At 46.2% G+C, this 22,667-nt stretch overlaps 1 protein-coding gene across 3 annotated transcripts in view; it reads right to left on the bottom strand.

The window, feature by feature from the left end:
* LOC105466842 (antioxidant 1 copper chaperone) overlaps nucleotides 1-22,311 on the bottom strand; it is a 28,600-nt gene extending 6,289 nt beyond the window's left edge. Inside the window, exons 1-4 of one of the 3 annotated variants that reach the window (XM_011715922.2) lie at nucleotides 22,209-22,311; nucleotides 16,057-16,132; nucleotides 10,278-10,448; nucleotides 6,839-6,978 (exon numbers count right to left, since the gene is read on the bottom strand). In XM_011715922.2, coding sequence (XP_011714224.1) covers nucleotides 10,324-10,448; nucleotides 16,057-16,132; nucleotides 22,209-22,214 — 207 coding nt within the window. In that variant the 5' untranslated portion in view covers nucleotides 22,215-22,311 and the 3' untranslated portion in view covers nucleotides 6,839-6,978; nucleotides 10,278-10,323. Of the gene's footprint in view, nucleotides 1-6,838; nucleotides 6,979-10,277; nucleotides 10,449-16,056; nucleotides 16,133-22,208 lie in introns of those variants that run through there. The other 2 variants (XM_011715923.2, XM_071098189.1) reach the window with 2 other exon arrangements.
* Nucleotides 22,312-22,667: the final 356 nt, after the last annotated feature.

The following is a 22,667-nucleotide window of genomic DNA, read 5'->3' as shown; positions in this document are numbered from 1 at the left end:
CTCTCTAATTACTAGGAACACAGGGAGAAGCACAGCTGCTGTTTTGGTAAAAAAAGAAGTCATATACCCACAAACCAGTGCTTCAGTGAGGGTTGTCACCAAATTGGACTCTGGAAGGGGTCTGAGGAAAGCGTAGGGGCCAGGCTTGATGTTGGAAGTAGGCTGACCTAGCAGGCTCAGTCCTTTTACAAAGTTGTAAGATCCAGGGACACGTTTTCAAAGGTGTAAAATGGAGAAGCCAGGCCAGGTGCGGTGGCTGACGCCTGTAATCCTAGCACTTTGAGAAGCTGAGGTGGGAGGATTGCTTGAGCCCAGGAGTCTGAGACCAGCCTAGATAACATAAGTAAGACTCCATATCTATAAACAAATTTTAAAATTAGCTAGGTGTGATGGCATGCACCTATGGTCCCAGCTATTTGGGAGGTTGAGATAGGAAGATCACTTGAGCCCAGGAGGTCAAGCATGTAATGAGTGAGCCATGATCACACCATTGCACTCCAGCCTGGGTGACAGGGTGGGACCCTGTCTCAAAACAAAAACACAACAGAGAAGCCAGGCTTCGATGAGCCCCTACCATGCTGGGTGCTTTATATGCATTATTTCCAATGTAGGTACCATCCAGAGCCACATTCCCCAGATAAGAACAGAGGGAGTAGCCCACCTGGGTTCCTTCTGTGTGATTCCAGGCTGTGCTCCCAGCCTTAACCTTTCACCTCCAGCCATCCATCAGTAACTTCCCCCAGTAAGCTCTCTCCTTAGGAGTCAGGAACCCTGTGAGCTGGCAGAGGATCAGCGGAGGCCCAGAATGGTTTGGCTTTTCCATGTTTTCTCAGCTTCTACTCTCAAAAAGGCATCAACAAAGGGACTAGTGACCAGGCGGTCATGCTCATTCAAAACTCTTTCTCCAAGGAATGGCTGAGGAGGGAATTTGGGATCTGCCTTGGGAGGTGGAGCAGAAAGGGAGTAGTAGGGAGGACAAAGGAAAGACCTGCTTCTGAGGAATGACCACAGGGAAGGGCTAGGCTGATGCCCCACATATCAAGACAAACCCAGTTCCAGTCCAGAGAACTGCCAGGGATATAGATAAGGGTGGGTTCCACATCAGAACTTCCCCTGGCAGAGCTGTCCAGAGCAGAGCCAGCAGCTCACAGTGCTCCCTTTCAGGGGCAGGGCTGCCGTGCAGGTGAAGGAAGGCTCATGGACCACCCATCAGAAGGAGGGCATGTGGACATCTGTTCCTAAGATCCTACAATGATAATAACAACAGCAAAACTGAGCTCCTTCTATGTACACGTGTCCTCTCACTTCACCCTAAGAAGGTATTACTCTCACCTTACAGGTGTGAAAACCGAGGTCCTGGACAGTTCTATGTATTTATTTTTCAGAGATGGTGTCTTGCTCTGTCACACAGGCTGGAATGCAGTGGCGTGATCGTAGTTCACTGCAGCTATGACCTCCTGGGCTCAAGTGATCCTCCTGCCTCAGCCTCCCAAGCAGCTGAGACTAGAGGCACTTACCACCGTGCCCAGCTCATTTGTCCTGGACAGTTAAGCTATTTGCTCGAGCTTACACATCTGGTAAACAGTCTGTTTATCTGCAGAGCCAGCATTCTTATCCAAGATACAGCTTACTTCTAGGCATCAAGGGATTTACGATTCTAAAAGGATTAAGATCCTTGGAGCCCATGATAAACAGACCAATGGAAGGTAACATCCTTATTTTTAGAGGCTTTGATTTTATTGCAAGGCCCTAGTCAGTAGTCATGAGATTCACCTAGGGACATGAAGACTTTCCTTCTCTGAGGAAGCAGATTAGAAAACTTGTCTTCTTAAACTAAGCGGCCACAGCCCTCAAAGCCATGGAAATCTAAAAGAAGCTCCGATGGACACTCCCAAGAAATTACAGACTTGAGTCTTTTAGAGACTGGCACTAATTAAAGGCGAATGTCATGGAGAGGGCGGTGACCTGAACAACCATTCACCTCCCACACGGCACAATCTTGAGGTTCCATTTTACTTTTCATAATCTGCCGAAGGTGAAATAATCTAGATCTGAAATTTTTCAGACTTCAGTTTTCAAACTTCAAGTCGTATAATTGTGAAACTTTTTGGCCAGACATAAAGTTTTATGTGTGGGATGCCATTATCAAGAATGAGGCACATGAAGATCTTTAATTCTCACAATGGTCAGAGTAGTTATGACCCCCGTTTTCCAGAATAGGAAACTGAGTTGCACAAAAGAATCAGGAGCTTTCCCAAGGTCACACAGTTTTTAAGTGGTGAAGAAATTTAAAGCCGGATCTGCTGAAGTCCAGAACATGGCTTAGTACCACTGGGGCTGTAGGCGGAAGCCCAGTAGATAAAATTGTGAGCTGGGGCAGGCACAGTGGCTCATGTCTATAATCCCAGCACTTTGGGAGGCCAACATAGGATGATGACTTGAACCCAGGAGTTCAAGGCTGCAGTGAGCCGTAATTGTATTGCTGCATTCCAGCCTGGGCCACACAGCAAGGCTCCATCTCTAAACAATAAAAATAAATTAAAAGATACAAATAAAATTATGAGTTGAGCTGCTCTGGTTTGAGTTTGGGTGTGTTAGGTTGGAAGAGGCCAGCTCACTGAGACTTTCCCTTGTGCCCTGTAGGACCCTTGGAAACCTTGATAGCACAAAAGCAGTTAAAAAAAACTGGAAACAAATGTCCTTCAACAGAGGAATGAATCACACCTTCTGGTATATTCATTCAGTGGAATACCTACTACTCAGTGATAAAAAGATAACATTTCAAAATAATTATGCTGAATGAAGAAGCTAGACAAAAATGAGAGCATACTGTGTGATTGCATTTATATAACTCTAGAAAATGCAAACTAATCAATAGTGACAGTATGCAGATCAGTGGTTACTTGGGGGCAAGGAGAGGGTGGGAGGGATTACCAAGAGGTGCCAGGAAACTTTTTAGGTGATTAATATGGTCACTATCTTGATTGTGGTGATGGTTTCATGAGTGTGTGTGTATGTATGTGTATGTGTTAGATATATATGTATCTTAATTTTACACTTTATTCCTTAGGTAGGAGATAGCAAAAAAAGTTTACACTTTAAATATGTGCAGTTTATTGAATGAAATTATACCTCAAAAAAGCAGTTAAAAAAAACTTCAGCTGGGTGTGGTGGCTCATGCCTGTAATCCCAACACTTTGGGAGGCTGAGGCGGGCAGATTGCTTGAGCCCAGGAGTTCGAGACCAGCCTGGCAACATGGTGAAACCTTGTCTCTAAAAAATATATATATGTAAAAATTAGTTGGGCATGGTGGTGTGTGCCTGTGGTCCCAGTTACTTGGGAGGCTAAGGTGGGAGGATTGCTTGAGCCTGGGAGATGGAGGTTGCAGTGAGCGGAGAGTGTGCCACTGCACTCCAGCCTGAGTAACAGAGATCCTGTCTCAGAAAAAGAAAAACGACACACACACACACATACACACACACACGAAAAACAACACACACACACACACACACACACACACCACTTCAAAATTCAAAAGACTTGCTCAAGCTCACTCAGCATGCTGATGGGGAGCCAGGCCAGGCCAGAGCTCCCCCTGTGGCTCACACCTATGTGAGGAAGGGAGCCTCCCCCAAATACAGCCCCCAGGCTTCACCCCATACTGAGGGCCAGGGTAGTTTCTCTCCAGTCATGGTAACGTGGGTACTGGACAAGCCAAGGCTCTGGTCACCAGGCAAATGGGTAGGTCAACAAAGCAAAGTTGGTGGGAGCTTCACCCCATCAAGCCCAGAAACAAGGGTTGGTTACTGGGAACACCCTAGGGGAGGCTGTACTCACAACCAGGGATCTTTGACAAAAATAGAAACCTGCTAGAAGGATTAGAAGAGACAATCTCTTCCTCCTTCAAATTACCTGGGCCAACACCTACTGAGCACCTACCACGTGTGAGAGTCTGCCTTAGCTCGCTCTCTTATGGAATCTAGGTAAGGATGGGATGACATCAATGCAAGGGCATGACACACTAAATAGGCATCCCCCAAATGGTAGCCATGACTCATCAAATATTCCCTAAGTGCTTGCTCTGGGTGCAGAGGGAACAGATGCTTGGGCTGATCCTCGAGGCCAGGAAAGATACGTGGACAGAAAGCTTTGCCACAACACCGAAGTTTGTGAGATAAATGCTTTGAGGGCCAAGAGGAGAAATAAATTACTTCCAGCTGTGGAGAGGTTTCATGGAGGCTGTGGTATGTAAGGGAGGGAAAGGAATTTGTATATGGGGACAAGGGAGGCTAGTAGAGATCATTCTACTTACAGGGAGCAGCATGAACAAAAGCAAGCCACCTGAGAAGCGGGCTGGCTGGCTGCAGTGAGGAGTGAGAAAGCCTAGAAGGGTGGGCTAAGGCCAAGTGCTCGGGGAAGCCCCAGAGAAATATGTGGACACATCTGCTCCCCATCCCCACTCCTGCAGAAGCCTGAGCTCCGCTGTGTGATTCATTCATTCCGTGGACAGCCAGCTGGGCTGCTGGCAGGCGTGGGAGCTTCCCTAATGCCTCTGTGGCCTTGGAAGAACAGAGCCAAGTGCCTCAGCTAGAAACTTGGATTTCAGCTGGGAGTGGTGTAGAGAGAACTCAAAGGAAATGAACCCCTCTGAGAAGCACTCACTCTAAGAAGCACCAGTGTCTCAACTCTTGGGCGTTCCCAATGGGCCAGCCGGTCTGCACCAGACCTCCAGGGCAACTAAAAATGGAAAAAATCAAGTTTGTTCTCTCAGAGCCCAGAGAAACTGTTCTTTAAAAAGAAACTGTCTTAAACTTCTTTGTGGATGGTCAAGTCCAGGAGACACTGCCATCTGGTGGTCAAGAAACACATTTACCTTGTGGGCTGGGAAGGAGTCCCTGAACTCGAGGGGCCACAAAGGCAGAAATGGCCCTGAGATTTGTTTAGTACTTTCATAATGGGATGGAAATTATGCTTGCAATCAGTTTAGAGTTGAAATAAAGTGTTATTTCTGGCTACTAAATTCCCCGAGGTGCAGGCATTATGCATTGTGCAGATGAGGAAACTGCCCATGAGATAGATGAGGTGGCTGGTCCCATGTCTGAGCTGGTCAAGTGCAGAGCCAGGTCTTATTCCAGTCTCCAGCAGACCTGGGTCCCCAGTAAGTGCCCAATAAATGGTTAAAGTGGTGATTCTCAACATGTGACCCACAAGAGCCTTTCAGAAGGCACATGAGGTTAAATTTAAAAGCTTCTGTAAGATGCCTTTTCCTCCTTAACAATTGTACGGTAAAGTTTTCCAGAGTCTAAATGAATGCAGTGACTTCATCTAGTCCCAATGGCTAATGGGATGTGTGCCTGGGTATTTTTGTTTTAAAAATTCCTGTTGTAATTTCTAATGTAGTATAACCCACATAACCAAAACTGTTTGATAAATTTTTAATTTTTTTTTTTTTGAGACGGAGTTTCGCTCTTTCGCCCAGGCTAGAGTGAAGTGATGCAATATCAGTTCACTGCAACCTCCGCCCCCTGGGTTCAAGCAATTCTCCTGCCTCAGCCTCCAGAGTACATGGGATTACAGGCATGTGCCACCACGCCCGACTAATTTTTGTATTTTTAGTAGAGACGGGGTTTCACCATATTGGCCAGGCTGGTCCCAAACTCTTGACCTGAAGTGATCCACCCGCCTCAGTCTCCCAAAGTGCTAGGATTACAGGTGTGAGCCACTGCACCTGGCCAAGATCCTCAATAATTTTTAAGAGTATATAAGATCTACTCAGGAGGCTGTAGCAGGAGGATTGCTTGACCCCAGAAGTTAGAGGTTACAGGGAGCTATGATCATGCCACTGCACTCCAACCTGACTAGTTTCAACCTGACTCAGCCTGACTGGAATTCAAATTGCCATTGTGACAGATTTTTGACTAATGAAATATTTTAAAAATGAGTGGCAGCCAGGTGCAGTGGTTCATACCCATAATCCCAGCACTACGGGAGGCTGAGGCGGGTGTATCACCTGAGGGCAGGAGTTCAAGGCACTTTGGGAGGCCAAGGCAGGAGGATTGCTTGAGCTCAGGAGTTCAAGATCAACCTGGGCAACATAGCAAGACCCCATTTCTAGAAAAAAACTAAAAAAAAAAAAAAGGTGAACTGGGCATGATGACATGTGCCTGTAGTCCCAGCTACTTGGGAGGCAAGAGTGGGAGTATTGCTTGAGCCCGGGAGGTCAAAGCTGCAGTAAGCCCTGATTGCACCACTGCACTCCAGCCTGGGTGACAGAGAGAAATCCCATCTCAAAACAAACAAAAAGCCAAAAATGAATCACTAATATTTTCTGAGTGATTTTTAACCGGCAATCACTGCTCTAATTGATTTATACGTATCACTTCATTTAATCCCCACAACCACCATTTGCAGTAGATGCTATCATCACATTTTATGTCTGTGGACACTGAGAGGTTAAGTGGCCCAGCTGGGAGGTACTGGAGCTTGAACTCTATCCCAGGCAGTTTGTCTCCACAGCCTCTTCCCACTATTCCACTTGCCTTAACATTTGATAACCTTTTGTGCAATTCACCTGATAGACAAAAGTTTTTCAAAATATGAAATCTACAAAACCGGTGAAAAGAAAGGGGATCACTGCTCTGGGTCAATGCCTTTACTTTATAGGTGAGGAAAAAATGAGGCCCAGAGAGGGGAAGTGATTTGCTAAAGATCACACAGCAAAGAATCAGAATCTACAGGGTGTCTGACTTCCAGGTGGGAACTCTCAAAACTCCAACCCGAGTAAGCGTAACCACCTACATGTGAGCAAGCAACACCAAGACTAGGCAAGACAACATCTCCAACAAAAGCAGCTTGATTTTATTGTGGGGAAGCTAGGAAGGAATAGGACAACTGAGGGTCTCCACAGGAACACCATTGCCCAGCATGACTGCCAAGTCCCAGGTCTGTCTGGAAGCCAGGGGAGGAGGATCAGCATCCTAGGAAAGACGGAAAGTTAGGTGGAACAAAGGCGCCATCTGCTGTGGACATAGCGATATTGCAAAGGCAATAAATGCACAAAGAGGCAGGGGTGAGGGGAAAACCTAGGGTGCAGATGCAGGGGCAGGACTAGAACCCCAATGTCCAGCCCTGCACACTGCTCCCATGAAGTCTGTTATACTCCCATGAACCTGTTATACTCAGGTTGGCTGGAACGCATTAACCTTGCTAAGCCAATCACTGCCAAAGCCCTCTTCTGGGGAATTTCCAGGGCTGCCAGGATACTCAGTCAACAGCACTCCCTGTCCTGTTACAGTTTATGTTGGAAAGGCAATGAACAAAAGCATGAGCAAATAAATCTGCCAAGAGTCAGATGATTAAGGTGACTTCAAAACCAATAAACACTCTATCTTTGAGGTTCCCAAGCCTGGCTTCAAGTGGGTCACTGAGGAACCTCTTAGAGCAGACTTCAAAGACATGTTGCCTGAGCACATGGACTAAAGCTGGCTTATTTAGGTGATTCTTACTGAGTACTGTGCATCTGAATTTCCAGGAGCCTTTCCATACAATACATGGTTACTGAAATATGTACAGATAAGATTGTATGATGTCTAGAAGTTGCTTCAAAACAATCTGGGCAGGAGGGAGTGGGCATGATGTCTAGAATTTGCTTCAAAATAATCTGGGTGTTTCGTTACCCAGATGAAACAATGAGGACAGTGGAGTTTCTAATTCAAGATGTGTGCATTAGGGCTCCCCCACATGGATATAGATAGCTCCGGAAGAGTTTTTTTCCTTCTCTCCCTTCATTCCTTCTTGTCACAGAGTGCTTTTATCAAAAAATAACAGGCCTTGGTGAAATAAACACTAATTGTTGGATCTGGGTGACGGGTACTTGGGGATTCATTCTATCACTCTACTTACATGTGTTTGAAACTTCCTATCATAAAAAATCTAAAATAAATAAAAAGTGCCATGAAAATTACTAAGCCATAGGAAGGAATGATTTACAGATACGTGATATGACCTGAATGAATCTTGAAAACATTATGCTACATGGAAAAAGGCAGACACAAAAAGGTCACATATAATGTAATTCCTTTTATATGATCTGTCCAGGGTAGGCAAATCCAGAGTAGTAGTAGAAAGCAAATTAGTGGCTGCCAGGGGATGGAGAAATGGGTAGTGGGGAGTGACTTCTTAATGGATATAGGGTGTGTTTCTGACATGATGAAAAAGTTTTGAAACTAGAGAGAGGTGGTGGTCATACATTGTGAATGCAACAAATGCCACTAAATGATAGACTTTAGCCCATTTATGCCTAGTGTTCCATTATTGGAATGCTAAGCTTGTGGGAGTTATTTATATCCTACTGCTCAAGGTCATCACCAAGGTTTGATTTTTCACATAAAAAACTTTGCAATATTCAGCATAAATGGGTTAAAATAGTTAATTATTATGTCTTGTGAATTTCATCTCAATAAAATGAGAAAACATGTTTTCTATGAGAAAAACACATTAAGCTACACATGGTTTACATCCAACAGATATTACTTTTTTAGTTAAAAAAATTCATATGCCGAGGCCTGGAGTTTCTAATCCAAGATGTGTGCATTAGGGCTCCCCCATGTATATAGCTAGTTCAGGAAGAGTTTTTTTTTTTCTTCTCTCCCTCCATTCCTTCTTGTTACAGAGCATTTTCATAAAATACAATCTTACAGGAAGCCCAATATGACACAGGGCTGTTTGGGAGCTATGGAAGGTCCAGAGCCCCATCCACTCACCCTCCCTACGAAACCCTAGGGGTAGAGGAATGATGTAAGAAACACTGTTCTTCAACATGCTGGAAACAGCTGATGTTTTACTTCCCTAGAGGATAAGCCTTCATATGTGGAGAGATTGCACACCAATCCCCACAAGGCAGGAAAGCAGGTTGGAGGTGTTAGCCCCATTTTACCGATGGGAAGACCAAATCTCTGTAATGTAAAAAGTCCCCAAAGTCAGTGTGAAATGAGGACAGAGTTGGAATCAGAATCCCAGATTCCTCGTTATTCATCCTGGGCTCATTCCTGAATATGCATTCTATCTATGGATGGAAAGTGCATGACGAAAACAGATGCATCTGACATCTTGTGACTTGCATGTGATGTTACCACATACACAGAACACTGCCATGGCTCAGGTTCTAAATGTACACCTTTGGGAAGGAGGCTATCCTCGAAGAGGACCTACCAGTCAGTTGTGGCTGGCCTCTGTCTGCGGGGTCTCCGTGGGCCCATTCACAGGGACAATGCCACCAGTAACAGTTACAGAACCCCGATTCAGGATATCTGACTTTCTTCCTGCCTCTGCCACTCACCTGGGTGGGACTTTGGTTGAATCGCTTCCCCTCTCTTGGCCTCATTTTTCTCCGTCACAGTCAGGGCACCAAACCACATCAGAGATGTGGTGATCATTGTAATTCACGAGTCAAATGTGCTACATGGGCAATGGCAGCCAGAAGTGCCCTGCTGAGACTGGCTGGATCAATGAGTAAGGTCTGCCTGGTTCCAGAGTGAAGACTGGTGGCACAGTGCCCCTTACTGCCTCACTGGATTACATAAAAGTGAAGGGAACATCTAGCTCAAACATGCTATTGTTTTTGTACCAGTCTGGACAGAGGGCATGCTCAGGAAGCTAACAGTTTCAAGTAGAGAGGGCGGCACAGTCTGTATTAACTCACTTGGTCAGGGCACAGGAGAATAAGGCCCAAGGCATAAGTGTCAACTCTGATGAGACAGTCAGTTTATCAAAGCCAGAGCCATGTGTGGTGATATGTGCCTACAGCTCCAGCTACTTAGAAGGCTGAGGCAGGAGGATCACTTGAGCCCCGGAGTTAAAGGCTATAGTGCACTATGATCACACCTATGAAGAGTTACTACCCTCCAGCCTGGGCCACATAGTGAAACACCGTCTCAAACAAACGAACAAACAAAGGAGCCAAAATGCACTGCTTAGGGTCATAGACTGTAAATTTAAACCCTGCTATCCATGAACTGCAACCCCAAGTCCGAAAGAGGACTCTGGGAGACTTTACAGTGCTCTGTCCACTCACAGGGGCTGTAAGAATTCCCTGAACTTGTGATTTGCATTAGACAATAATAAAATATTTGTAACCACTTCAAAGAAGGTAGACAGTGGATTGAAAAGAACCCAGGGGGCTCTTCTGCTCCACTCAAGCTCTCAAAGGCCAAGGTGTTAGCTCTGATGAGAGGTGTGAGCAGCAGGTTTGTTCAGCAAGTGATGGGGCCTTACCCACCTGCCCACTTTGGTCCATCCTGTGGGCTGTGGGGACCAGGTGCCTACTACTCGAGGCCAAGGTAGGAAACAGTCTTTCCTGTTTTCTTCAGGGTTGCAAGCAGAGTGTCCACGCTGTGCTCAGATTCAATGCAGATCTTCTTGTTGGGCAGGTCAATGTCATACTTAACTCCTGCAGGAAGAGGAAATGGGGTATGGGGAAAGGAAGCACAGACCCTCCCAGTTATATAGCAAGAAAGAGTTCAGGCTCTAAATTACTACTCACAACCACCCTTGCCCTTTCCTGTAGAGCAGGGATTGGCGAACTTCTTCTGTAATGGGCCAGAAAGTAAATGTTGTAGGCACTGTGGGCCACATATGGACTCTGTTGTATATTCTGCATATTTTTTTATAACTCTATTCTTGAACATACAAAAATAGGCTGTGAGCAGGATTTGGTCCATGGGCTGTAGTGTGCTGATCCCTGCTCTATACTAGGGCTTTTTGAGACAGAGACTCACTCTGTTGCCCAGGCTGGAGTGCAGTGGCACAATCTCAGCTCACTGCAACCTCCACCTCCGGGGTTCAAGTGATTGTCATGCCTCAGCCTCCAGAATAGCTGGGATTACAGCCATACGCCACCACATCTGGCTAATTTTTGTATTTTTAGTAGAGACAGGGTTTTGTCATGTTGGCCAGGTTGGTCTCAAACTCCTAATCTCAAGTGATCTGCCCGCGTTGGCCTCCCAAAGTGCTGGGATTACAGGCATGAGGCATTGCGCCCAGCCATGTTTTTTTTTTTTTGTTTAATTGCAAAGGTAATATAGACATTTTTTTTTTCCAAAAAAGCAAACATTTCTAAATAAAAGTAGAAGCAGTAAGGCCCCCTATTGATCCTACCCCTTGAGATCACTGTGAACAGTCCGGCTTCTATCCAGACTTTGTCCCAGATAGACAAATGAAAAATAATTTCTCCAAATGGCATCACACTACATAAACAGGTCTTGCTAATATTTTACTTTTTTCTTTATTACTTTTATTTATTTATTTATTTAGAGACACGGTCTCATTGTGTTATCCAGGCTGGAGTGCAGTGGCACAATCACAAATCACTGTATCCTTGAACACCCAGGCTCAGGTGATCCTCCCATCTCAGCCTCCCATGTTGCTGTGACTGCAGGCACATGCCACCATGCCTGGTTAAGTTTTGTATTTTATGTAGAGACAGGCTTTTGCATATTGCCCAGGCTGGTCTTGAACTTCTGGGCTCAAGCGATCTGCCTGCCTTGACTTCCCAAAGTGCTAGGACTACAGGTGTGAGCCACTGCACCCAGCCCTTTTTTTTTTTTTTTTTTTTTTTTTTTTTGAGACAGAGTCTTGCTCTGTCTCCCAGGCTGGAGTGCAGTGATGTGATCTCAGCTCACTGTAGCCTCTGCCTCCTGGGTTCAAGCGATTCTTCTGCCTCAGCCTCCCGAGTAGCTGGGATTACAGGCATAAGCCACCATGCCTGGCTAATTTTTGTATTTTTAGTAGAGATGGGGTCTTGCCATGTTGGCCAGGTTGGTCTTGAATTCCTGACCTCAGGTGATCCACCTGCCTCAGTCTCCCAAAGTGTTAGGATTACAGGCGTGAGCCACAGTGCCTGGCCCTATTCTTTTTTTAAAAGCTACAATCTTCCATAGTGTGAACGTACCACACATCCACTTAATTAACCCATGTTAAAGGTCATTGAGGATGCTTCTAATTTTTCACCACTATCACAATGTTATAGCAAACATTTGAACTTGTCTTAAAAAAACTTACAAAAATATTTTTATACAGTGAATTCACAGAATGGAAATTGTGGGGCGACAGATGTTTGACACATTTTGAATGTTTAATAGACATTGCAAAATTGCCCTCCTAAATGACTATGCCAATTTATAGCTCCCCAGCAGCACATGAGAGGACCCAGAGTTTTACTCTGACAAAAGAGCACACAGAAAGAAAGGAAAAGTCTTGAGAGGTTCTAGGCCTGGCCTCACCATTGACTTGCTGGGTGACCATGGATGGCAGGGGTGGGGTCCTGTTTCTCACAGGCCTCAGTTACCTCATCTGTACATGAAGGATTCAGGGCTGGCCAGCTCCTGTGGTCTTTCCAGCTCAAGAATGCTATTAATCTGTGATTCCTCAGCCCTCGCACTCTTCTTTTAGGGCCCTAAGCAACTCAAAAAACCCTCCTGACTTTCTCAAGAGGCCATCCAAGCAGGGACAGTAGGAAAAGATGGGGAGAAACCTGCCGAAGCTCAAAGGCAGATCCTCCAGCAAGGGGCCTTAAAAATCATATGGTTGGCTGGGCGTGGTGGCTCATGCCTGTAATCCCAGCACTTTGGGAGGCTGAGGCGAGTGGATCACTTGAGGTCAGGAGTTCGAGACCAGCCTGGCTAACATAGTGAAACTCCATATATAAAAAATATAAAAAAATAATTTTATATTTTAATAAAATATATAAAAATATAAAAATTAGCTCAGTGTGGTGGCATGTGCCTGTAATCCCAACTACTTGGGAGGCTGGGGCAGGAGAAGTGCTTGAACCTGGGAGGCAGAGGTTGCAGAGAGCCGAGATCACACCACTGCACTCCAGCCTGGGAGACAGAGTGAGACTCCTTCTCAAAAACAAAAACAGGCTGGGCGCGGTGGCTCAAGCCTGTAATCCCAGCACATTGGGAGGCCGAGACGGGCAGATCACGAGGTCAGGAGATCAAGAGCATCCTGGCTAACACGGTGAAACCCCGCCTCTACTAAAAAATACAAAAAACTAGCCGGGTGAGGTGGCAGGCGCCTGTAGTCCCAGCTACTCGGGAGGCTGAGGCAGGAGAATGGCGTAAACCCAGGAGGCGGAGCTTGTAGTGAGCTGAGATCCGGCCACTGCACTCCAGCCTGGGCGACAGTCCAGCCTGGGTGACAGAGCAAGACTCCGTCTCAAAAAAACCAAAACCAAAACCAAAAACAAAACCAAAAATCATATGGTTTCCCAGCCTGGGCAACAAAGTGAGATCTTGTCTCTACAAAAAAAAAAAAAAAATAGCCCGGTGTGATCCTGTAGTCCCAGCTATTCAGAAGGCTGAGGTGGGAGGATCACTTGAGCCTGGGAGGTTGAGGCTGCAGTGAGCTGAGGTCGCGCCACTACACTCTGGCCTGGATGAAGTTCCTGGGGTGGGTAGGTGTCCTTGAGCTGTCAAACAAAATTAGGCCCGTTCCCACTTCATCCAGAGCCTGCTGCTTTATTTGAGGGGCTCCTGTGCAGTTTCATTTTTAAAGCGTCAACAGGCCGGGCGCAGTGGCTCATGCCTGTAATCCCAGCATTCTGGGGGGCCAAGGAGAGAGGATCACCTGAGGTCAGGAGTTTGAGACCAGTCTGTCCAACATGGAGAAACCCCGTCTCTACTAAAAATACAAAATTAGCTGGGTGTGGTGGCCCGCGCCTGTAATCCCAGCTACTCGGGAGACTGAGGCAGGAGAACTGCTGGAACCCGGGAGGCGGAGGTTGCGGTGAGCTGAGATCACGACATTGCATTCTGGCCTGGGCAACAAGAGTGAAACTCCATCTCAGGGAAAAAAAAAAAAAAAAAATTAGCCAGGCACGGTGGCAGGCACCTATAATCCCAGCTACTCGGGAGGCTAAGGCAGGAGAATCACTTGAATCCAGTGGAGGGCACGTGAAGCAGGTTGTAGTGAGCAGAGATCATGCCACTTCACTCCAGCCTGGGCAAAACAGGGAAACCCCATCTCAAAAAAAAAAAAAAAAAAAAAAAAAAAAGCATCAACAGTAGAAGTTGATACAGATACACAAGATATACATTCCTATACCACAGCTGGGGAAACCCAGGCCTGAGAAACAAGGGCCCACAGTCATATGGAAAGTCAGCAGCCAGGTTCTTTCCACTGTTTCAGTTTCTCTCAGATTAAGATTCCAGTTTACAGGGCCAGAGGTCAGCCACTGACTTGCTGCGGGACTCTGGGCAAGTCACTTAACCTCCTGGGTACTGGCATCAACATCCTCATTCCAAAGATGAAAAGTACAGCTCAGAGGACTGCTAATGAGATCACGTCCATGTGGAAGCCATTTGAAAACTTAATGTCATTATTATTTAGGGTTTTAAAACAGAAAATTTTAGAAGATTGTGTGACAGTTCATGTAGGGGAACAAGAAAAGAAAAAGTCTTAGAAGGTTGACTGGCATTGCCAAAACTCTGATCACAACTCAGTTATTACCTCATTCAGTCCCAGGACCAGATCCCAGCCCTCTCTGGGCCTCAGTTTCCCCAGCTGTGAAATGACAAGGCTGGATGAGACTGATTGTTGAAAAGAGGTGCTTTAAGGATATCTACGTGTGGCCAGGTGCAGTGGCTCATGCCTGTAACCCTATCATGTTGGGAGGCCAAAGTGGGCAGATTACTTGAGGTCAGGCGTTCAAGACCAGCCTGGCCAACATGGTGAAACCCCATCTTTATGAAAAATACAAAAAATTTGCCAGAAATTGCTTGAACCCAGGAGGCAGAGGTTGCAGCGAGCTGAGATCATGTGCCACTGCACTCCAGCCTGAGCGACAGAGTGAGACTCCATCTCAAAAAACAAAACAAACAAACAAAAAACCCTGCATGTGAGCGATTCAAAATTACTTTAAAAATTTTTTTGAAGCAAAGAAATAGAAAAAGACAAAATTTTTTCAAATTGTTACTTTTTAAAAATCTTTCTTTTTTTTTCTTATTTATTTATTTTTTTTGAGACAGGGTGTTGCTCTGTTGCCTCCACTGCAGTGCAGTGGCATGATCTAGGCTCACTGCAGCCTCAACCTCCTGGGCTCAAACGATCTTCCCACCTCAGCCCCCCAAAGTAGCTGGGAGTACAGGCATGTGCCACCATGCCTGGCTAATGTTTTTGGTATTTTTTGTAGAAATAGGGTTTTACCATGTCGCCCAGGCTGGTCTCAAGAACTCCTGAGCTCAGGCAATCCGCCCACCTCAGCCTTCCAAAATGCTGGGAACACAGGTGTGAGCCACCGTGCCCAGCCCCATTTAAAAAATCTTAATAGAGGCTGGGCAGGGTGGCTCACACCTGTAATCCCAGCACTCTGGGGGGCCGAGGCAGGCAGATCACCTGAGGTCAGGGGTTCGAGACCAGCCGACCAATATGGAGAAACCCCGTCTATACTAAAAATACAAAATAAGCCGGGAATGGTGGCGCATGCCTGTAATCCCAGCTACTGGGGAGACTCTGGCAAGAGAATTGCTTGAACCTAGGAGGCAGAGGTTGCGATGAGCCAAGATCGCACCACTGCACTCCAGGCTGAGCAAGAAGAGCAAAACTCCGTCTCAAAAAAAAAATTTTTTTTAACAGAAAATGACACTCAGATGTGTCATGCAGTATACACTGGAGATGACCAACATATTCACTAGTACTGCCATGGTTCCAGAGCTAGTCCTGGCAGTTCTAGTTAATTTGGCTAAATCCCAGCTCCACCATTTACTGACCATGTGATCCCAGATAAGTTAACGTCTCTGAATTTCAGCTGTCTCCTGTTTAACATGGAGCTAGTCAAACAAGCTATCTGAAATGGCTGTGGTTAGGATTAAATGATGTGATCCACATAAGAAACTAACAAGAGTAGTTGGTACGTGCTAAGTACTCAATACATTTTAGTTTTACTGTTATGATCAGCTTAACCCAAAGCCTCTCCTGCAACATCTGCATGCATCTGAACATGGCATAAGTGCATCTGTCTCCTCTATCCCACCCCTAACTGAGGGCCACTCACTCACCTCCAAGCTTATCAAGGACCCGAGAGACAGCTTCAGCACAGCTTCCACAGGTCATGTCCACAGAGAACACGTGCTTCTGAAACAAAGGGGGAGCATGACCCGAGCCCTGCAGAGTGACCCACACACAGTGCCAGCAGACAGGCCCACTCAGGGTCGAAAGAGAAGGCAGAGAGACTGGGTAGGACCTGGTTGGCATCAGACTCATCAGGAGCCTGTTTCTGAGCCCCAGGCTCTTCAACTATAGAGCAGCTAAGAGTTTCTACCTCATAGGTGGTATTCAATGGAATCATCCCCATAAATCCTTTAGCAGTGTCTGGCACACAGTGAATAGAATCACCTGGAGATCTAGTTTAAAATGCTTTTTCCCAGTCCTACCTTCAAAGCACTGATTCTTGAGCTATGAGCTTTGTCTCAGGGCCACCAATAACTCTGACAGGGATGGGCCCCCATACTTCTAACAATGCTGTTCTGGTGGGCCCACTTATGAACTAGAAAATTATTTTCTGCACTAGAGTCACCTGCAGCTTGCAAAAACTACAGGTTCTGGTCAGCAGGTCTGGGCTGGGGAATCTGTTATGTCTAGTCATTATCCCAGGTGATTCTGCTTTCATCCAAGGGCCGCATTCTCAGAGGCAGCATCTGGGTCCAGGGAAGAGAAAGGATTGCCTGGGCTCCCCAGTGGGTTGGAGGCCAGGCAGGAAGGGATCCCCGGCTCCTAGTCTTCATGTAAGCTCTACATTCTACAGTCTCCAGGATATCTAACAGATCAAGGGTCTGAAGGTAAGCACCCAGAAGACAGACAAAGTTTTTTTCAGTTCACTGCTGGATTCCTAATACTTGGAACAGTGCCTGGACAGAGTAGGTGCTTAAAACAACATATTTTTGAGTCAATGGATAATTGACATGGCTGGTTTGAACTTCTGGGTCCTTTCCTTTGCTTTCACACAAAGATTACATAAACCAATACTTTATTTTAAAATCTCTGGAAATGAGACAATCTGAAATTAGATAAATCTGGCTTCAGATACCAGTTCTGACACTACTAATTGCATGATCATCAATAAGTTACTTCTCTGTGCCTTAGTTTCCACATCTGAACATTGGGGGTAAGAGTCCCTCTCTAGATTTGTGAATGGGATGAACACAGGATTTTAAGTGTGGTAGCCAGCATCCAAGATGGCCTCAATGATCTCTGCCTCTGGTATTTATGCCCTTGAGTAATCCCATTCCAAATGTCTCGGGTTGGTCTGTGTGTCTTATAGAATATGGCTTGAAGTGAGGTTATGTGCCTTCTGAAGATATCACAATGTCATAAAAGACACTGTGACTTCTGTCTTGCTCTCTTTCAGGGGTCACTTGCACTAGAGGAAGTCAGCTACCAAATCATAAAGATATTCAAGTAACCATAAGGAGAGGTCCACAAAGTGAGAGACCCAACCCTCAAGCTAACAAGCATGTGAGTGAGCCATCTCGAAACTGGATTCTGCAGCTCCAGTCAAGTCTTCAGATGAATGCAGCTCCAGCTAACATCTCACTCCAACTTTATGAGAGCCTCTGAGCTGGAGCCACTAGGCCAAGCTGTTCCCAAATTCCTGAGTCTCAGAAACTGTGTGAATTACTATAAATATATTTGTTGTTTACTACAAAGTTTTGGGATAATTACTAAGGAGCAATAGATAACTAATACATTAAGGAAATTAGAGCCTAGTACTAGGTTCCATTGGGTAAAAAATTAGCTATTGGGTTATTATTAATTTCTTCCATTTGTCTCTCCTGTTTCCCTTCAAAAATCAATGGCTACATTTTTCACGGAGCACTTCAAAATATTTCAAGTCTATTACCTCAATTGGAATTCTGGGTGTAGCGATATATCTTGCTAGAAAATCACAGGCAAAATCTCTGCTCCAGAAGGGCTCTAGTTCCCTAATCTATACCAAAAGGGTATTAGCTAACTCAGTTTTTTTTCAACTTCAGCATGCATAGGAAGAATCTGGGGACCTCGTGTAAAGTGCAGCTCCCAGACACCTGCCTCAACTGGCTCTGTGGATGTGGAGCAGGCCCTGCCACTCCCCATTTTTAACCTACTGGGGAGAGACAGGGAGGCAAAACTACAAACCTGAAAATAAAGTGACTAAGTGGCTTCTCAAACTCTTTCTAAGTCTCTAAACACCTCTGAGTCTGGATTGTCATTGTGCTCTACAGAGGAAACCAAGACCAAGAGTTAAGCAGCTCGATTTTCCAGTGTAGACTGTATGACCTTTGTGACTAGTAAACTACTACTTTTATTAAGGCCAAATCTGCAAAGTCTGCCTTAAAGAAAATGGTCAGTCTTTCCTTTCTTCTAAACATCTCTGATTTTTTCATCGTTTCATGACTATTCAAAGACAGCAACAATAACAAATTCTGGAAAGAATGATTTGTAGTAGGTATTACAAAATCTTGTGTTTAAAATGTGGTCCTCAACCGAACAATACGATCATCACCTGACAGCCTGCCAGAAATGCACAATCTCAGGTCCCTTCCCAGAAGTCCGGAATCAGAATCCTCATTTTAACAAGACACCCAAGTCATTCCTGCCCACATTACAGTCTGAGATGATGCTCTCCTCTATTAAAAAATTTTTTAGGCAGGGCAATGTGGCTCATGCCTATAATCTCAACACTTTGGGAGGCTGAGGCAGGCAGATCACCTGAGGTCAGGAGTTCGAGACCAGTCAGGCCAACATGGTAAAACCTGTCTCTCTACTAAAAATAGAAAAAAATTAGCCAGGCATAGTGGCAGGTGCCTGTAATCCCAGCTACTTGGGAGGCTGAGGCAGGAGAATAGCTGGAACCCAGAAGGCGGAGGCTGCCGTGAGCCAAGATCATGCCACTGCACTCCAGCCTGGGCAACAGAGCAGGACTCTGTCTCAAAATAAATAAATAAATAAATAAAAATCTAAAGGCTGGGTGCAGTGGCTTACACCTGTAATCCCAACACTTTGGGAGGCTGAAATGGGAGGATCACTTGAACCCAGGATTTTGAGACTAGCCTGGGCAATACAGTGAGATCATGGCTCCAATTAATTTAAAACAAAAAAAAATGTTTTGCAAAAAAAAAAAAATGATGATGATGCTCTAGAACATGGATTGGCACAATACAAGCTACCTGTTTTACAAGGTAAAAGGTTTTGTTAAAACATAGCCAAACTGGGGCCAGGTGTGGTGGCTCATGCCTATAATCCCAGCACTTTGGGAGGCAGAGGCAGGAGGATCATGAGGTCAAGAGATAAGAGACCATTCTGGCCAACATGGTGAAACCCCGTCTCTACTAAAAATACAAAAATTAGCTGGTAGCGGTGGCGTGCGCCTGTAATCTCAGCTACTCAGGAGGCTGAGGCAGGAGAATCACTTGACCTGGGAGGCGGAGGTTACAGTGAGCCGAGATCATGCCACTGCACTCCAGCCTGGCGAGAGAGCAACACTCTGTCTCAAAAAAAAAAAAAAAAAAAAAAAAAAAAAGAATCAAAAACAAAAAACCATAGCCAAACTCACTTGTTTACTTTTGCACTAGAATGGCAGGGTTGAGTAGTTGTACCAGAGACCCTGTGGTTTGTGAAGACTAAAATGTTTACTATCTGGGCCTTGTAAAAAAAAATTTGCTGAGTCTTCCTCTAGGATAACCAGCAGAAAATTGATTAATCAATGGTTTGCACTTATATACTGAGCCAAAGTTTGGAAGGGTTTGCAAGATCAACCTAAGAGCTAAATCTACTGATTGTCTATTATATGTCAAATTGTCTTTATACAGTATCTAAGCTAGTCCTCACTGAGCCTGGAAAGAAAGCTATTTATCTTATTTCACTCAGGAGGAAAGTGAAGTTCCCAAGAGTTCACTAAGTGGCCTGCAGTCATGTGGCAAATACCTACTGAGTATGGAATATGAACCTAGGCTTTCTTCGCTCCAGGGAAATCCTGCTCGTTCTGGAATAGCAAAGTACACCACCAGCTCTCATAACCGTGACTCTCAGCAGAAGCTCCGAAACTAGAAATACATTTTTAGGGAGCACAGTTTTTTGCTGCCCAAGGACCTGAAGTCAACAAATACCTGAAACTTTCAGTTGCTGATTATAGGGAGTAGGTCCCATCCCCTACAGTATAAAGGTCAGAAGTCAGAAATCAGCTGCTGGGTATAAACATTACAGTTCAGTGCTCTCCTCCTCCACCTCTGAGGGGCAAAAATAAATTTGAGGGTGATGGAAAAACTATTTCATGGACAGAGTAATCACTTCTTTATAGGAGAAGCTCAAGATTGGCTCTACCACCGGATGCATAACTGGGTAGTTCTGGTTCCTCAAGGCCTCTGGGGTCTTTCATAAAGACTTATAAAATGGGTAGATTTTAAAGTAGGTTTTAAAAGTCAGTAAGTGGGGGCCGGGCACAGTGGCTCATGCCTGTAATCCCAGCACCTTGGGAGGCCGAGGCAGGCAGATCACAAGGTCAGGAGATCAAGACCATCCTGGCTAACATGGTGAAACCCGTCAGTACCAAAAATACAAAAAAAAATTAGCTGGGCGTGGTGGCGGGTGCCTGTAGTCCCAGCTACTCAGGAGGCTGAGGCAGCATGACGTGAACCCGGGAGGCGGAGCTTGCAGTGAGCCAAGATCAGCCTGGGCGAAGTAAGTGGGACGATTTTTTTTTCTTTTTTTGAGACGGAGTCTCGCATTGTCTCCCAGTATATATATATATTAACATATATATATGTCTTTTTCTTCCCTTTCCAGTTTTAAGGCAGTCCCTTGACTAACACCCTCCTTCCTTCAGCTGCTCATCTTGTGGTACATGGTGCCAAGCGCCCTCCTCATTCCCATCATTTGCTCCAGAGGGTCTTTTGTCAAAATCCCCAGAAGATACAGAATACACTGATGATCAAGCTGGACTTTTCCTCACTGCCACCCCCCACAAAAAATCCTGGTGACCTTCACTCTCTAAGTCCCAGGGAGATTAATACTGTCTTCTACCATTGCCACAGGCTGACTTGCTCAACTGGTAGGGCTGATTCTGTCAGATTCCTTATCCATACTTTGTTGTTGGATTTGTCTCAAGGCACCTGGCAAGGTCCAAGGGAAATGACACCTGAGATGTTAGTGGCTCTGCCCAGGGGGCGTCAGGCTCACCTGTCAGCTCCCAAAGGACAGGCTGCTAAGACACATGGCATCTGTGGGATACCTCTTGATATCCACCTGGCCCAGAGCCATGAATTACGCACCTCGAAGAAAATGCTAAACACCACATGACCCTAACCAAGATGCAACTGAGATCAGAGCATCTTCCCAAGCCGGTATGACTGCTTTTGCCAGGCACCTCCGATGTGGTCAGGCCTGGAGAGACGGGGAGCCTAAGGATAAGGAGCTGAATCCTGGCTCTGCCAACTTCAACACGACCTGGAATAAGTTACTGGGTTTTTTATATTTTTATCTGTCAAAGCCCTCAATTCTTTTTTATATAAAAAACGAGACCACGAGCAACAATATACTGAGTGATCTGCAAAGGCAGGCTCAGACTGACTTCCCAGACTCTGCCACTGAGCAACTGGTGACTTTGAGGGGGGTTCCTGAACCTCTCTGGGGCTTATGGGTTCAGGCTGACAAAGTGTCTCCATTCAGAGTCGCCCAGAGCTGATTTGAAAAGTAAGCCATAGTGGGCAGGAAAATTTAGAAAAAATCATGAACCTCTGAAAACCTGCCCGGTCCGTGAGGGAATAACCGGGTCCATCCCCATGCCCAGAGCCTCCCCACCGCCCTCCTTCAGGCCAGCTAAGCGGGCGGGGCAGCCAAGAGGAAGGCTCAGGGAGTAGGCGTCTCAGTTCCCGCTGGCCACCAACTCCCCGCGTCCTGCTGAGCGACCCCCTGCCCCCTCTCTGGGTCTGTTTCTCCGTGTACGCAGGAAAGGTGTGGGCTTGTCGCCCCTGGAGGCCTTCCAGCTCCGACGTTTTGAAGCCTGGCTCCTAGATTAAATTCCCTTCGGATCCCATTTTCTGAAGGGTCGCAAAAGCTGGGGGCTGGGTGGGGTAAGCTGAGCCCTTCAAGAGAAGCATCCGGTCAAGCTGTTGTGCAGCCAAGGAGGAACCCGGGGACTGCAAGTGTGCGTGGCGGGCACGGCGCAACCACTCACCGGCATAACTAAGGCAGCGGCGGCGGGGCGGCGGTGGCAGCAGCGCCTCTGGGCTCGGAGGGCGGGTTCGGCTGCGCTTCCGAGAGTGCGCGCTAGAGGCCCCTTCCCGGAAGCCCCACCCTCTCCGGGCCAGGTCGCGAGGGAGGCCCCGCCCCCTCCGGGCCTCAACCCTGCCGGCCGCACCGCCTCCTTTCCGCTGGCTGCGCTTATGGTCACCCGGCCTGGACGGAGAGAGGAGGTGAGAGGAGCGCTGCGTTGGCCTCCATCGACTGTCGGCCTTTTTCAGAACGCCTACTTCGGGTCAAGCTTGTGTTAGGGAATACCAGAAAAGGGCACCGCCTTGAATAGGACAGATTCATCCATCCCTAAAAGGACAGTTTCACTCATTTATTCACCGAGTCAATGTCTATTGAGCGCCAGCCAACGAGGACGCAGCGGTGGAAAAGATGTAGCAGGAGG

This window comes from Macaca nemestrina, chromosome 6 (assembly GCF_043159975.1).
Source record: "Macaca nemestrina isolate mMacNem1 chromosome 6, mMacNem.hap1, whole genome shotgun sequence".
NCBI classification, from domain to species: Eukaryota; Metazoa; Chordata; class Mammalia; order Primates; family Cercopithecidae; genus Macaca; species Macaca nemestrina.
This window is presented reverse-complemented; position numbering and strand designations above follow the sequence as displayed.